Source organism: Calonectris borealis, chromosome 23 (assembly GCF_964195595.1).
Source record: "Calonectris borealis chromosome 23, bCalBor7.hap1.2, whole genome shotgun sequence".
Lineage (NCBI taxonomy): Eukaryota > Metazoa > Chordata > Aves > Procellariiformes > Procellariidae > Calonectris > Calonectris borealis.
In genome coordinates this window covers 2,740,791-2,759,071 of record NC_134334.1, presented here as the reverse complement: position 1 = coordinate 2,759,071, position 18,281 = coordinate 2,740,791, and the positions used below count along the sequence as shown (strand labels likewise).

The 18,281-nt window shown below is 35.2% G+C and overlaps 1 protein-coding gene across 6 annotated transcripts in view; it reads right to left on the bottom strand.

Moving 5' to 3' along the window:
* The window catches only part of NADK (NAD kinase), a 40,419-nt gene that overhangs the window by 13,981 nt on the left and 8,157 nt on the right, over positions 1–18,281 (bottom strand). For 3 of the 6 annotated variants that reach the window (XR_012677034.1, XR_012677033.1, XM_075172266.1), the window contains exons 3-11: positions 15,909–15,992; positions 11,270–11,399; positions 10,631–10,739; positions 10,302–10,387; positions 9,906–10,008; positions 8,909–9,060; positions 8,288–8,387; positions 7,502–7,659; positions 6,227–6,309 (exon numbers count right to left, since the gene is read on the bottom strand). Coding sequence is in view for 4 of the 6 variants with exons in the window: in XM_075172266.1 (XP_075028367.1) it covers positions 6,227–6,309; positions 7,502–7,659; positions 8,288–8,387; positions 8,909–9,060; positions 9,906–10,008; positions 10,302–10,387; positions 10,631–10,739; positions 11,270–11,399; positions 15,909–15,992 (1,005 nt within the window). In the remaining 2 variants the exon portion in view is untranslated. Of the gene's footprint in view, positions 1–1,850; positions 5,125–6,226; positions 6,310–7,501; positions 7,660–8,287; positions 8,388–8,908; positions 9,061–9,905; positions 10,009–10,301; positions 10,388–10,630; positions 10,740–11,269; positions 11,400–15,908; positions 15,993–16,305; positions 16,460–18,281 lie in introns of those variants that run through there. The other 3 variants (XM_075172264.1, XM_075172265.1, XM_075172267.1) reach the window with 2 other exon arrangements.

Sequence of the window (18,281 nt, the reverse complement as noted above, 5' to 3'; positions counted from 1 at the left end):
ATCTCCTACCTGTTCTTTGTTCAAGCCTTTGAGTTCAATTTTCGTCGTGCATTACTGAAAAAATGAATCAACTTGCTATTTTCCCATCACTACAAAGTACTGTTTTAATTGCATTTCTCTGAATATAGTTTACTGCTTTTCTGTTTGAGGACAATACACAAGACCAAACTCTTTTTCCCCTTTGTGCTCATGACTCCCCTTAAAAAAAGCTTCAAGCTGCTGTGCACATGCGCAACAGCTGATACTAATTTGGATTCCAGAAAAGTTAGAACACAGCACAGAGAGACAAAGATAATTTGACAAAATAAGGAAGAGCATTTAGGCCTTGCAATCCTGTGCCCCACAGTAACAAGGCATTAACTGGTATGACTAGTTCAAATTGTCTTTAGAACATAATCATGTTTTTACAAAACAAATCCTAATACCACTGTAAATGCTACTTGCTTCTCTACCACTCCTTTCATTAGCAATGCAGTAATTCATCTCACAGTTGCACAAGGAGCATGACACTGTCCTCAAGAGGTAGGACCGCTGCACAAAAAGGGAGACCCAGATTAAATCAAATATAGTATTTCAGGGAACAGCAGCAACAAGTACAAGCTGTCTTGACCTTCCCATCCAGTATGAGATTTTTTTTTTGTACTTCCTGAGATGGCTGTAATCTATACTGCCACCCGATGCCTATGTGAACGATCTAGATTAAACTACACGTTGGTACCAACATCCATTTCAGCTTATCATGTAGACACACTGCAGGGCAGGGTAAAACTAGAAAAAGATGGCCTCAAGCTTCACACAGGTTTATGGCCAAATCTTCCTATTTTGGGCTACTTTAACTTCTCCTAACTCTTAAAAACGCAGGGTAAATTGATACAGCCATTTTTTAATCAGCCCAGCTGAATTGATTTTGTGCCAAAATTTTTGATACCTCATCTTAGAAAGACTGGGGGGGTGGGGGGTGGAGAATACTTTTTGCTGGTTCAACAAACTATGGCAATTACAGCTCTCAATGCTAGAACTGGGCCGTTTAAACTGAAAACAGTAAGAAGCCTTCGTTCTGGGAAGACCGGACTAGCAAATTGCATATAAACTACCTCAAAAGAAGCACTGCCACTCTTTGGCAGTGCTATTTCCCTGCTTTATGCACTTCAGGCAATAGAATGCCACTGTCACAGAAATGGTGGGTTATTGTTTTGGCCATGGACAGCAAGCGTTTGCCACTAGCCAGGCATGAGAAGATGGAAAACTCTTTCTAAAGTACCTTGTAAAGCAAATGAACTCCATTTAAAAACAGCTATATTACCTGCATAAGATACTTCCTCATATTTATCAATCATTTGACATACATGAACTGTTGGAATATGTTACAGATTAATTATGAAATCATAAAAAGACTCTTAATCATTATCCACAAGTTTCATGGAAGAAGTGTCTAGAACTTGGTCACAACGTGCAAAGGCAAGGATAGCATGGGCATTTAAACTACATTTTCAATCTTAAACTTACTAGGTATCCAAATTATCTGAGATTATCTCAGATTATTGCCCTTCTCTATTTCTTTCCTCATTTTTCTACTCTTGGGCCTTCAAAAAAGTAGTTAGTGTAGCTAGTTGAAAAGGAGATTTGTTTCAACTTGCACAGCAAATCCAGCTTTTATTTTGAAACTTTTGAGAAAAGACTGGTATCAGACATATACATTCAAAAAAGTATAGGTCTATTTCTAGAAAACAGATGCTACTGTCCCATGAGACAATGTATCAAAAACCCACACTGGACATTTGCCTTCCAAGCAAGTAATTGTGTATACCTAATTTTATACGCTCAACAGTCAAAATGCTGCTGTACAAATCCAACTTTACAAAAAGATTTTATTGAAAGGATTGAAAAATATTTGTTTTCAACAATATTTAAAACAAGTTTTCAAAGCATTAACAATATGTAACAGGATTTTTCCTCTTTTAAAAATTCAGTACACTGCTTTATTTCATACTACATCCGCTGTTAGTAACTTCTTAAACTCTCTACTAGAGAATAACTTTTAAAAAAAAAAAACAAATTAATTTCCAAGCTTCCATTTTGGCCCTTTGTAGACTGGGAAGGATTTGTAGGTACAGTGACATTTACAAACCCTTATATTAGAAACACTGCTCTTAATCAGCAAAAACCTATTTTACTAGTACAGTTTAAACAAGTTACTTTAAGTAAGCTACTTCAGCAAAATGAGCTTCTATTGCCAATATAACCAAGTCTGCATTACAGCTTTTTTCTGGTTCAGCTGTGGTTTGAACACAAGTTACCCACACTTTAAGTAGTTAAATATGCTGTTTAAACCTAACCAGCCTGCTTGTGAATTGCTGGTTTGCAGATTAAAGGCCTTGAAAAGGGACTTGGTACAGCTAGATAATTTGTAATGTATTAACACAATTTGGGTTGTGTTTTGATATAAAGCAGCTAGTACAATTATAATCAACGCAACTTCTTGAAGAAAAAGCAAAGACTCAAGTCATCATGTGACTTACTTTCCTTTAGTCAGTGAGTGTAGCTCTCTACTTGGCTGATCAGTGATCCAAATAAGATTGTTATCAAGCGGGAATAGTTGTACAAGCAAAACCGCAGAAGCCTCAAAGCCGGTAATGCAATTGCAGTACCTGATAAATTTAAAGACAACTCCTAATCTAGATCTAGATCTAATCTAGGGAAAGTAGTTAGGTAAGTTTTGATTACAGATTTCATGAACTATGCACTCTGAAAATTAAAGTTCGGCAATTTAGTCAATAATAGCTTTACTATTATAAAAAGCATAAATAAAAAGTGCTGAATATAGTTTTATCTTTAAAAAAATACTAGATAAGGCTCATTAATCACTTCGCCTCACCTCTGCAAAATGATTTCCACTTCCTAGTGTGCCTAGTATTCTGCTCGTTTTTCACTTAATACATTTATACAGCCACTATACCCTGTTCCTTTTCTCAATTATTGCATGTTTAAATAAAATAGTTTCAAAGCAGAAAGTCTGACACTTCTATAGTTCAAAAAGTAAACAGTTATTAAATAACTGAATACTCCACCTCAAAAACCCGTAAGCAGCTTCAGAACAGTGATAAAACAATTACCGCAGATTCAAGTGAAAGATAAATCCCAAAAGCTATCTGGATATTTTCCAAGATATGACAAAATTTGTCTATTTAGACCAAATCAAATCAACATTCTATTTTACAAAATTTACAAACTGAGTATTAATTTATATCAACACATTTCCATTGTGACTTGTTTCATTAACAAAGATTTTGCATCTCTTTTACGGAAAAGTGCTCTCACCTGTATTTAATAAGATTAGACAGACTAGGGCAGCATCCAAAATGGAAGAGACATTATTTAAACCATCAGAGGACAGCCGGTTATGCAGAGTTCAGAAATTAATACATTTCCCATTACCACTTTGAACCAGATAAACAACATAAGACAATCGTGAAAAGTTCAACAGAGCTGCTCACTCCACTTTCAAGGAAATCCCACCTTAATCAGTAAATTAATTCCTCCACAATATTATGCCATAGGCTTAAATTTAACAGATAATGTCCATTCCTTTAATGACCAATGCAGCAAGACTTTAAAAAATGCTAAAGTTTCGATAGTATGATGATGAGACTGCACCACAGAGAACATAAATGTAAACATTATACTTGGGTTTGATATTTTTCAGTTAAAGTACAGTACAAACCCTTTTTTCCCAACTAGTTTGTTTTTGTTGGTTTTTGTTTTTCTTTCATAAAAGCACATACAATAAAATATGTACATAGAGAAGTTAGAAACATTTGAAAGCATCTTAAAAAAGTAAATACGAGACTTAGAATATCTTGAGTGTGCTGAAGGCACCATTGCTACTCTACTGGGAATGCATCCTCTCGTTTATCAGCCTACCAATGCAGTATCCCCTTCTGTATTACTCAGCACCAAAAGTTGGAAGATATCTGTGGAAGTTGAGGGCATTCAGGGCCTGGTATAAGATATTCTTTTTCTTCAAGACAATAGTGGAACTAGACAATATAGTAGTAATTGAAGTCTTAAACTTCTTAAACACTTGGAGGATTTCTTTTTTTACTTTATAGTCTCTAATGCTACCATTAATTCCAGAGAATCAAATAAAAATAGTAAGAAAAAACACCACATTGATGATTCCCACCAACAGGAACTGCAGAGCTACAACTTAGCTCAGCTACAAAAATGGAGATCACTGTAATAACCAACTAGGCCCACACTAATGCTCGTCCATGCTATTTGTAGATATTTACACAGTGATGACAGCCAACGGTCAAACACTGTTGAAATGGGCATTATATATATATATGTATATAAAAAAAGATTTTTTTTTTTTTACTAGTTCCATCTATTCATAAAAAACATTCTCCACGGGTGTTTCTTCACAGTATGTTACATTCACAAGTAAGGAGAAAGTATTTTAAGCACTGTCTTGATGAGGAGCTGTTCTGGGCAAGACATTTAAGCTAACAAAGAGAAGCTTTTTTTTTTTTTAAAGAAAATTTCTTAGAGCCTTTATATGCATAGCAGTCTTAAATGGAATTACAAATATACCAAATTAAACAGACTATTTTAATGCCACTTTTCTACTGCCATTTTTCTATTATGTATCTACATTCAGCCTACCACGTTATTGGTAAATTATAGGTTACAATCAAATCCACAGATACGGTTGTCAATACCAATCAGAAATAATCCATTTTCAGATTGCTCATTTAAAGGAAATTCAAAGTGGATTACAACAATTTCTTCCATTCCTACTCTTGGTGGACAGGAAGTAGCACAATAATTTCCAGCCATCAGCAGATCAGACAGATATAATCACTATGTATGTCTGAGATGGTGACCACACTTGCTAGCCAAAAACTTCAAAACCCAAGCACATAGAAGGGATACTGCCACTTTCCATTCCCATGAGTCTTGTTAGACGTAGACACTCAAAATTCTTCTTCTTCAACAGCAAAGTTATTTTGCTTCTTCCGAACATTCCAGTGTAAACACTCAGCCAAGCTTTCAAACCAGTCGCTCACAGGATCTCGGAAACAGATCGAAGGAAGGGGATAGCAAGAGGTAGTGATGCTAATACTGCAACAACACAGGAATACCCCAGTCAGTCAAGGATAATGAACAGCAATTTAAAAAAAAAAAAAATCTTCTATTCACCAGCTAACACAGTGCTATGTTCAGCCAATTTGGTAAAACAGCGAGTTTCCATAATCAAGCAATAACCAAGTCTGCAGGTTCATCTAAACAGAGTGAACACAGGGTTTAAAACTGTTAACAGATGCACTGTGCGCACCATTCTTTGACACAGTGAGACTACTGAACCCACTTCATGACGTCCCACGGTCTTTTGCTGGTTTTCACATCAACTGCACAGGGACAAAGGAAAATGCAAGTCACCGCCTTGGCCTTTAAGTTTCAAGTTTTAACTATAAGCAACAGCACTAAGTCGTCTAGCATCTAACAAAGGGCCAAATCTCGTGTTTGAATCCTTACTAGTCTCCTGATCTATTCTATAGATCTTTCAACCTCAGAGGAAATACAAACAGTTCAAGCTGTCATGCCAGCTATACATTTTCTCTCCTGGCAACTTGTACGGACCGAGAAAAAAAAGAAGCCATCCTGAATAGTAAGTCTGCCAGCCACATATCACAGAGTTGCCTTAAATGACCTCCCATCAGGATAAGCCACCACATTTTGCACATAAAAACTGAGGAAACTTCACACACTGCGTTCTGCTCACTCAAGGCAATAGCATCGCAAGTGACCACAACCATTCACTAAATTAACACAGTTTAAACCATATGGCATTATTTAGAGCCACTGCTTACATGCAACTCCTGTTGGTTTACATCTCAAACTCCTAAGATATCTCTCTAAGTTAAATTTACAGAATTTTCTAAAGACATGTCCATCTTCCTTGCCAAGCATGCAATGTTTACATGCTTTTGTCTTAACATTTCACTTACTTTCATAGTAAGATCTAAAAAACTCATGTTAGAAATTAAATACTTTTAGCGCAGTTTGTGCTGTAAGAGGTGTTAAGGTTTATAAAAGCTTGTTTCTTCACTCCCAGCAACCCTTTTGACAGAGCAAAAAGGGTTTTGTTAGAGCATGAGAGAAGGACATGAATCAGTATTTTCTACACTTATAGAGAGATGCTACAATCAAAAAAAGGCTTGACCTGTCTCCATGGCATATTTCCTGCCTCTTCCTTCCATCAAATGAAACCCATGCTGTATTCCTGGCATCTGGGGACAGCATAATCTGAAAAAGAGAAAAGAACTAAACTTCAGTCCAAAACCTATTTTTCAAGAGCAAGGAACAAACACCTCCTTCATCCTCCCTCTGAGTACAGAATTGACTCTTCACAACTTTACAGTTGCACTGAAATTAATAATCTGTCCATAATAACAGTGCAGTAACATACCACACAAGTTCCAAACCTTCATTTCATGTTTGGTATATATACATATATTTCTCTATATGCAATAAACCCGTGCTTTATGAATACAAGGTCATAAACCAGAAAGACCTTCCAGTTACAGCCAGTACATGCTTTAATTCAGTTGCATGAGTTTACTTAGCACCTCTTTCAAGAAAAATAATATAGTTAATCCAGAAAAATAGATTTTAATATAATAATGAATCTAAAGCTGCCGAATTTAGGAAGTTTTGCTCATATTTAACATACATTCTATTAAGAGAAAAGAATTGACTACCATTGGCCAGTAACACCCACTGACATGAAAGCAATTATGGACTCAGAGCAGTGCCATGAATAAACGTTTGATTTATGTTGTGAAACAAGAACAAGAACCCCAGCACACACTTATTTCTTAACACTAATCTTCTAACATCCCTAGGAGAGCCCTTCTAACCATACTAGCTCTCTTCCAACTTAAGTAGACTGGAGGCTTATAACAGATGCAAGAAGCAGAAAAGGGTTCTTCCTTACACGTCGGTATTTGTTAAAAATACACATTAACTAAGTCCATTTTATATTCAGGTATTACATGCCTTTTTTTCTGCAAGACAGCATTAACAAAAAATAATCAGTGAATTGCAGATAACTCTACCAATATACTCAAAATCTGCAATATTTGTTGTTTTAGCCATGAAAGTAGAATTTTTCATTCCCTTAAACACAACTGATTTACATGCACTTTAGCACAAATTATGTAAAACTTTATTAGTCAGAATGCAAATGTATGTATTCCCATTTTACAGAACGTTACACAACTACAATCCAGTAGAGAGCAGTGTAAAGTATTCTGCTAGTGCATATATTATTTCAAAGAAAGATGCATTCTTCAAGCAAACTTGATCTGGTCCTCCTACAAATGAAAGAATGCAGGAGATACTCAGCATTTCCTAATCTCTTCTGCTTTGGTCAGGTTCACACAGTTAGTACAAAAGTTTTTAACTTAGAAAGAGAAATAACATAACAGAAGCTAACCTTGAGTTCCACTCCAGCAGGAACAACAATAGGTCTGAAAGACAATGAGTGAGGGCAGATTGGGGTGATCATTATTGCAGGAACGTTTGGATGAATCATAGAAGCTCCTGCTGCAGCTGCATATGCAGTACTACCAGTCGGCGTGGAGACAATGACTCCTGTGAAAGGAGCAAAAATTTCACTTGCATTAGCATTACAATCAATGCGTTATTTTGGAAGACGACTAAGAAATAGCACTGTTATGAAAATGAAGCAGAGAATTATCAACTTGTATTTCACAGGAGAATTGCAGTCTAATACACAAAAAGACAGAAACTCTCTTCTAATCCTGGCAGAGCACGTTTCTTCTATGGCTTCACATAAGTTGTATAAACTTCTAGATGTCAGGTTACACAATTCTGTAACAGTGACATTCATTTTTTTAAGGGTAAGAGCTTTAAAACTTCTGTATTTCATGAGCTGAGATCTTGGGCCTTCAGCCAGCTCCAGATACCCAAGCAAATTTTTTCTGAGCTGTTTCTTACCCTTCGCCCTAACACATCACACCCAAAGAAACTGTCACTTGCCTTCACAAGTCCATAAACAAAGCTTACAACACTTTAATGCTTCATTGTGGAACGCATTAGTTAGCAATGAAAAAACATACCTATTCTTTGCACGCTCATGATTTCTGTCACCAGTGAATTGAAGCTTGAGATTTTGTTTCCATTCAAGAAAATTCTCCAGTAAAACAGCAACAGTCTACACAGGAACTGATAAGCAATTTAACTCAAGAGGCGGACTCACCATCTCCTTGCACTGTTGTTATCAGGTGTCCATCTAGAAAGACATCTACATTGGAAAGGTAAGAAGAAGGACCACGATCCACTACAACTTCATTTAGGACCTGCCATGACATCAAATATTACACCAGTCTGCTATTGCTGACTTGGCAATGTAATAAATGACAAGCCAAAACATGCTTTCCAAATCTTTGAAAAATTCATGCTGATTTAGTACCTGCCAAATTAGACTCTCTTTACACTTCTGTCTTATCAAGTGACAGCTGAAGTTTTTTGACATTAAGATTTTTTTCCAGAAGCTAGTTACTAAAAACGTGCAGGATTTTTCTTTGCACTTATAAAAATCTTTGGGATATCCCATTTTAGAAGTACGATTTTGTTTTCAGAATAGAAGGAATATTACTACAGGAAAGTACAATATTAGTACTTATGATTGCAGAAAGTAATGAGGTACATCACTTCCTCATTATTTAGTGCACATATTGTGAATTAGAGCAATATGGATCTGTCCCACACTACTGAGCTAATGTAAGTAAACTAATGAAAAGGGGAAAGCTATAATAAAACAAGTACAAAGCAATTTACAAACAGCATAGTAGTTCTTTTGCTTATTTTGCCCTCTGACCTGATATTGCATAATTTGCTTGCCCACTTCTTTCTCTGTATTTGTAGACACTACTCCATTTTCTTCTATACCATTTTGTACTGTCATCTTCTCTCTGTGCTCTTTTACTACTTTCACTTTCAGCCTGCTTCGTAGAACAAGCGCTGCATTGCCTAGAAGTGAAATACAGGAGAAAGAACACAAAAATTATATGCTAGTACAGTAAATAAAACGTTGTAATGACTAGCAAACTGTATGAAATGCCATCCGTCTACTGCCTGTGCTTTCAACATTCCCAGTTTCATTCACAAGATAATTGTCTACCTCTGGTTAAAGCTCAAAACTAATTTTTAGTAGTAATGAACAAAATTAAAGTCAAATTTGAACCCAGTCCTTCCTCCCTTTCCTCATCATGTAAAAAGAAAATTTAAGTTTTATATGGACATAATCAAGATGGGAAAACACTGTTAGGCTCATGTGATCTTCACTAAGACAAAAGCTAAGCTTAAAGAAAATTAGTGCATTAGAAACACCTATTAAAAGACAACATTCTAGCAACGTGAGAATTTTATACATCTTTTCAGGAATCTACTTTGGATGCAATTCAAATAATCTCATATTGAAGAAACAAAGTATTTCTTTCCTCAAATATTTTATTTGCCTGACTTCTCAGTATTTAAGCACTGCACTGCTTAGAGAAAAGACTACCACAGACTTCAGAGCTACACTCTATTTGTATGTTTAGCTGTCATTTAACATAAATTCTGCATCATCTTTTACTTTCTACTCCACACAGGACAAAGTTATTTCTTAGCCATTTTCCTTTACAGAACAGTATGGAGAGCAGCACTGAACGGGTCAATGCAATGCAATGCTTTTGTTAGTTTAGTATACATTTCTTATGGCTCAATCTTACGGGACAACCTAAATGAGTTTGTTAAGAAAATTTACTAGTCTTGGAAAAAGCTACAGAAAATGTAACAAAAAGAAACACCACACCTTGTCCCCTTAAATTTACCTTCTATAACCTGAGTGACTTGGGACTGAAAATTCTCAAAATTAAATGGAGTAAGAAATCCAAGGGATCCCAGATGAAAAGCCATAACTGGAGGTACACTACCCTATCAATAAAGAAAAGAATTTAAAAGCTACTGAATAAAAGCAATTCATACTTCAACTAATTGCCTGTAAATATTTTGACTATTGATGTAACTTCAACGGTGCATAATAAAAACAACACATTACATACATTAATTCCAGAAGGTATAGGGTAAAACAGGCTTGATAAAAAAAGGAATGGACAGCAAAGGACAAATGCCATCCTCAATAACAAAGGAAAAAAAAAAAAACCCACAACCTTCAAATACTTCAAAAAGAAGAGAGGTCTTTAAGTCTATTTCCCATAAAGACCAACCTGGAAAAGCGAAGAAGCATAAAGTAAGGTCCCATCTCCTCCCAGGCATATGATAAAGTCTATCTGATTGGAGATATCATCATAATCTAGAAGCAACATTGAAATACAAGTTTTGAATTAAGTTTTATCAACAGACTTAATTTCCTAACATAAATTAAGCTCAGCGTGCCAACATTCACTCAGAAATATGAAAAAAACACAACGAAGATGTAACAGCAGCTGTTTGCAAAAGACACATTAGTTTAACAAACTTGACCCAACAGCTAAGGAAATACCAAGACAAATAAGCAATATACTTCAACTTTACTTTCAAGAAATCATTACCATACCTTCTCTGAAGGTGCAAAATTTCTTCTTCACTGGTCCAAAATTATCATCATTAGCTATAGCGGGGTCTTCCAATACTTTTTTTTCTACATACACTATCATATTGTTCTCCTTAAGAGAGGTAAGACAAGTTTGTTAATACAGCTTAAAATGACAAAATATTTGACTCTCCCCATAATTTGCAGTAGTTTAAAATATGTAAATAATATTTTACAGAAGTGATCTCCATCTGTGGGTTGTGGGGTTTATTTTTAATGTGTGGTCTAATTCTAATGAGAATTTTGCAGCACATACAGACCATCTAATAAATTAAACTAAACTTTGCAATATAGATTATATGATACAGTAACATTGCTATGTTTGTTCAAGGCTTAAAGGATTAAGCTTTTTACATCCCATTCCCTGTAATTTAGAACTGCAAACAGAATGAAGGAAAGTTTTGACTTTGTTTTTTTTTTTTTTAAGCTCTGTACTTAAAGTACTTAAGTACTGATCTCAAGCTCCGAAACAAGTTTTACTACTTCCAGCGGCAATGGGTATAAGGATTTGTTTGCGCTATACATTCAGCAGAATCAGTAATTGAAAACAGTTTAGATGTAAAATTTTTAATTATGGTAAAAATGGAATTTACATTTCATTACCTCAGTAAGATACACACAAAGCTCTTTAAAAGGCTGCAGCAGACTCGCATCACGTATCTTTTTAATAACAAGGACGCTCTTGGGAGGTTTGTTCCATGTCAACCGCTGGCTTGCTGGATCCTGAATGTGCCTAGAGAACAGAAAAAAAGACAATGTTACTATATTTTGCTTTGACAACATTTGGGTCTGTTAAGAATATATCCTTAATTATGCAGTCCTAGAACAACAGAAAGAAGGATGCAATAGTTCATATCGTAACGATGCTTTTTCTCCCACAAAACTAATCAACACTTTACTATATTAAGATGGCAACATAGTATTAAGGTGTCCATTCTTGTTACTGCTATCATGCTAATAACACATGCAAACAGAGACTTTAATAGAAGCACTACAAAAGCAATTGGATCAAGTTCTTGAACTGACACCTTCCCTGATGATTCCAGCCATAATGCTTTCCTCTACCTTGCCTTAGTGCTCTCTCCTCTGCAACTGACTCAAAATAAGGAGAAACATCCAATTAGAGAATCAGAAAAAGCTACAGCATAAACTTTTTTCCCCATCCAATACTGTAAGTCAAACAGCTTAAGTCAATGTAAATTTAAAAAAATAGTTCCAACCCAAATATTCTTTTTTTCTTTTTAGCAATGTTTCCTTCAGCACTTTTTCACTGATACCAGTATACAGTCACAGTTTTCTCAATACAGTTTGAAGCCTACAGACGCAGACACAAATTCTGCAGTTTTTTTACTAATACTAAACAACACTATTATAAGGGCAAATAATTAAGATTCACATGGTCATCTGTACTAAATCTTCAAGTTAAGCCTTAACAACTATGAAAGTTGTTGTACTATAGTACATAAACTCTATTCTGGAAGTCTGCATTTGCAACTCTTATACTTCCCATCACAAAGCCTCAAAAATAAAGGGCTTAGACAGGAACAGATGCCTGTATACTTCTATTCCAGGCAAGCATTACAGATATGTAAGCATACGTAACTTTTGTGCAAATTTTCTTTAAACCTCTAATCTATATATTAATTTTATTTTAGTGTTGATCCCAAAACAAGTTTATCTGCTTAAAGTAGCACAACTACTGCTTTAAATTAAAAAAAAAAAACAACACAAAAAAACTTTAAGAAGTATTTTAAAACTACTGTCTGCCTATTGTCAGAACAGCACTCTAAGAATTGAGAGCCTCAAGAACTAAATATATGTACACAAATAATTTTGCAGCTTTCAAGTGGGTTCAGTAACAGAACCCTCATGTTGCTCTATCATACATTTGGTTGATTTGGGAATACCCAGCTGTATTTTCCTTCTTCATTTATATCTATTTCTAAGCTACATAATTTCACAGTTGTATTTCGCATATTACAAGCATCCCATCCTTACCCATATGGTGCAGATATAATCCATAAAGCAAAGCAGATTAGTATAAATGCTGAACAAGCCAAATTTACAAAGAGATTTGGATTTAGCACTTCAAGGGTTAAAATAAAACAGATGATGATGCTGGAGGTGGAATAACCTGCTCATTTTACTTTCCAAAATGCCTATATTCTACATATAAATAAAGCAGAAACTATAGATTAATGAAGTAGTCTTATACCAATAACCTTTACTAACAAACAGTGCCATCTCTCTAAATATGATTACACAACACAGAAGAATACAAACGTGCAGTTACACTCAGTATCACATACAGGCTTTCAACATAACGTTATGTTTCACCTCATTGTATTTTACAGTCAAGGAATCATAGAATATTGGAGGTTGGAAGGCACCTCTAGAGATAGTCTAGTCCAACGCCCTGGCTCAGTGTAAGGGCGGTTTGAAGATACCATACTTGGTCTCAAATATCGCCATGAATCTGAGATGACTAGGAATTTGGAAGGCTTCCTCTGACTTGACTAACCAACCAATAGCTAAACTGAAAATAAAATAAAATAAAATAAAATAAAGTAAAGTAAAATAAAATAAAATAAATAGGAAGAGTTGCATTAACATGTTTATCCTGCCGAACAGTTGCAAAGGGACTGAAGCTGAAGTTTTATATGCTATTTCCAATACAAATGGTGTCTAAGGAAGCATTTTCTATATTAAAGTTAATTTCATAAAATTAAATTCCTCAAATCTCGATACTGTTAAAAGGTAAAAAATACACGGAGAAACCACCCCCAAAACCATTTCAAGATGATTAGGCTATCTTCTAAAGCTGGCAAAGAACTAAAGATTGCAGCACTGCTTTTCCCGTAATAAACCTAGAACTAATACAGACTCCATTCAAACGAAAGACAGTCTGCCTATTTCAACTGTACTCACCAATTCCACGTAGTTCTACTGAATGAAAGATTATTCATAACATGCTTTAAGATCTTCATGTTTCTTTCCAGGAGTCAGGCAAATGCAACAGCTCCAAAAAAAAAAAGGCTGAGGCTTTTATCACTTATTAATAAACTGCTACCTCAAAAGAAAACTTTTTTCTCTGAAAACTGTTTTCCCAGTTAAGTATTTCAATCAGTCCCTATAAAAAGTTGTGAGGCTTTACAGAAAAATCCTGTATAAAATGTTTATTCCAGATCTTCAGAGGCAAGATTTCATAAGAAAAATCCCATTTCAAGAAAGAGTTTAAAAACAGGTATTTGACCTCCCCTCTCCTCAACAACAGCAGCACCTGATTCTTTTTTCAATTCATCTGGTCATCTTACATAAGAGTGTTCGGAAAGCAGGTTTTTTAATACAATCATCAACACTAGCACTTACAGAGACACCAAGACCTTCGCTAACTTATGCCCCTACATAAAAATTAAAATTTTCTGTTACCAAATTCTCTCCAGTGAAGAGAGTTTAACAATATTACTAACTGTAGAGAAGAAAAACCCAAACAAAAACGTTTTGCTTGGTTTTAGAAGCCACAACAAAACCTTACATATAGCAACAATAGTAATTTACAATTTGGTCTTCAAATAGTCCTTTCCTTCAATCACCTGAGAGCACCCTTTTTTCCCCAGCTATTCTGAACACTGCATAAGCAGTCTTTTCCCCAGCAAGTAGTGTGCCTTCAGTATTGCCTGCAGCCTGTGTACTCAACTGATGCAGACACTATCATTATCTTGTACCACGCTGGCCCAGCCCATGGGGAGGAGCGTGTTCATCACAGTCAGGTGGGTAAACACACAACGCAAGTTGGGTTTTCCAATGAACTGCAGCACTCCAAGCCACCAACTTTAGAATAGACAGAAAGAATGAGGAAGCTAAGAGTTACTGTACACTGCAAGATTCCCGCCACACCTTTGTGGGAAAAGATAGGATTCCACCAACCTGTTTTGAGGAAAACTCTACTATTTAGGTAAAGATTTAGGCAAATAAATACTTAATTCAAATACGTTACATTTAACTGAAAGAAAAACGAAATAAAACTTTTTTAAAAGACAAAAACAGGGACCACTAACTTGGTTAATCTGTAGAACCCTGACATTTCTCATTTGACCAAGTCAAAACACCATTTAGTAAGTATATAACACATAGTGTAAAAAGCAACACTTTTATATCACCCAACCTACAGAATTAAAATGTTTATACACCTGCTAAGCAGAAACAAACCCTTATGTTCACATTAAATTTATCACTAGAGTCTAAAAGCAAACTTACCTTAATGATATTCATACACTGAAAGTGGCATAGATCAATTACAAAAATTCAAACTACTAGCTCAAACACATAATACAAAGGGAGGAAGAAGGCTTTACTCAGATTTCACAGTACACAGAACAATTTCTCCTCCTTTCCTTGTGTTGTCCAGAAAAATTTTTGTTCCTCTATCATTCAGAAACACTGCTCTTTGCGTATTTCAAGTTGATGGAATAAACCAAATGCTACCAATAGCTTCTCCGTATTATAATTAGATTGCTATAAGGGTGTTTAATACACATGACGAGTTTACTGTCACTTATGTTGGAAAGTGTTTATTATAGTTGCCATTGCTGACATCAAACTATGGATTGCAGATTATGCAAAACATGTCTAAACAAAACATGAGTACTTAATACTATTCACGTGCCCTGCCATATTTTTATGTGAAATGGTTCATTTTTTTTTTCCAAAATAGATACACTGAGCTGTGAGAAAACTCCCATTAGTTCAGGTAGTAGATAGTGGGCCTAAGAACACCACATGAATTAGTAACGCAAAACCAGTAAAATTAATTTCCTTTTATGTCTGTTACTCTGCAGGAAGTATTCCAAACAGCAAACCCACTATAAATCCATACAGAGAAATACCGATTATGTCCTATCACCCCTTGAGAGAAAAAAAAACTATGACATTCAAACCCATATTATACTTTTCAACATGCAGATCAAGCTAACGCACATCTAATAGGGGTTTAGCTGAGAATACAGTTGAGCAGTGCTACCCATTCTCCTCTCAGACTGACTTTTTAAATGGTCAATGTGTGATAAAAATGGCAGGCCAATTTTGGCAATGCAGACCCCAAGCTGGCAATCAAGCAAGATGAAAATCTCTAAATGTCAGGTAAAATACAAACAATGCTGATTAGGGGGTGAATAGTAGAAAAGCAAACTTATTTTCTTTCACATAGAATAAGCATAATACCATTCGTTTGACAAGTACTTACATAATCGTTTTAGGATTTTGCAGCATACAGGCCTTTGGTCCAAATGTGGTCACTGGGCATGGTCCATGCAAGGAGCGTGTTCTCCTAAATATATATATATATATATAAAAGTAAGCAATAAGTAAAAGAAATGTGGTGACAAACCGGGTATAATTAGCTCCCCAACCACCAAAACCACTTCTTTGAAAAATTTGCACTAGGCAATACAGGACAAAGTACATTTCTGAAACCTACGTTTGTGGTTGACCAGGCAATGTAATTTTACATGTATTAGCTCTCACATTTCAAATCTAAAACTTAATTCCTGTACCTACTCCTTGAAAGTTATTTTAATCAAAGCCTCGCTCACAGTTTATCCCCTCCACATACTGAGTAATCACTTCCTAAATATTAGTACCAGGCACATATTCTTCTTGCATTCATTTCATCTTCACTTTACACAAAGGAAGCATCACAGCCTCAAAGAAGATATGGTCAAGTTTTGTCAAGTTGGTTCTGTGAATTCATGTCAAGCCTCCAAAGATTCTATTTAATCTCAACTCTTCTGGACACTACAATACAGAACAGTACATGTGTGTCTCAGAGAGACCAAAAAACTGTGTAGATAAATCCCAAATTATAAAAATATAATCCATTTTCAAGGTCTCACTACTGTGAAAAGGAAAAACCCTATGTTTAAGAAACAAAGCACAGACAATTCCTGTTTCAGAATTAGCTATATAATTCTTACATGTTAAAAAACCTTTTTTTTTAAGCTAGAGTAAGGAGTTTAAATATTTTCAACTCCTCAATTTATTGTAATCCTAAATAATAGCCAACGTGATAGCATAAACAAGTATTTAACACTTCGAGTACTCAACCAAGTATTGAGTAGTAGTTGACTGAACATTTCAGATTTTGTAGGAAATCATTAAATAACACCGAGAAATTATCAAATTTGTGGCAACATTCAAAAGAAACTCAAAATATCTCTGTAATAACACTAGCTGAGCTAAAGAGCAGCAGGTTCAGGTTTTGTTGTGTAATTCAGTAGTCTCACAACCTTCACTTAGCAAGTGTGCCTAATCAATTAATTAAAATACAAAACATAAACCAGGGCTTTTGTTGACATAGCATGAGCACTTTCTCTTCTGTAATATTTTGGCATGCTTTAATTTCTGTTGACAATGAGCAAGCAAACAACTAAGCATACAGACAAAAAAAAAAGCCCAAAACTGTTGTTTTCAGGCCACGTTCTCAGCAAAAAAACCTACAGTGATTGTTAGTTGTGTGTCATTAGTGTGTGTTAAGGGTTAGCCTGCATCAATTCCTAAGTGACATCAGCTTTACTACTGCAGACACAATAACCACAATACTTTCTTTTCTATATTTCTTGAAGCACTACATCTCATCTAAGAGCACAAAATTTTAGAACAGGACATTCAGGATGATTAAATCTGGTATAAATATACATAAAATAGCTTAATGAGTGCTCTTCATCTCAATAAGATACAGTAATGTATATAAATTAGGTTTCCCAGTGTAAGTCTTGACAAGCATTTACAATAAAATCTCCAACACCAAAACAATACCTTCAGATTTTTTTGCCATGGCCAAGTCACAGTAAGGTGTCCCGATCATTTAAACACTTTTTTTGTTGTTTAAATCTTTGCACTTAATAAATTAATAAAACGCAAATCCTTCAATTCTAAGGTATATGGAGATATATATCTGCAGTACCAGGCCTTAGTTCATTTTATTACATACTAGATTAGGTCTCCTTCTCCCCGTCCCCTCATTACCCACATTTGCTTTTTACAGATTACATTCAAAACAGTTCCCTTTTCTTGCCATCACCCACAAACAAATAGAACCCAGGATTTTGACTGTGCTAAAATAGGCTATTTAAGCAGAACTTTTACTAACCAAAAACATTTTTTTTAGGTATCAAGGTAATACAGAAATTTACAAACAAGAAATCAATCACTATTGACTGAAATTACTGAAGACTGAAAAATTTCTGGATTTTTACTGCTGAGAAACACTGGGGTAATAATTCAGTCATTTAAACTGAGAAGTACCTATTAGGTTAATTTAATCTCTTGGAAGACACATAGAAGACATCCTGGGCTGAGATTAAGGCAGGCAGGGACAACCAAGAGGTAGAAAAAATGCTATTTGAATAGGTAGAAAAAAATGCTAATTTTTTCCATTTATTTATCTAATAAGAGCTAATATGATCTTTGTCTTCAAATAAACAGGAGCTCTGAAATGTCATTTATCCTCAAACTTAAATCCCACCCACAACACAGGATTACTCCTAGCTCTAGGATGAGATTATTTGGACCAAGTCAGAACTGTTCTGCCTTATTTGCCTCCCACCTCCTTCAGCAA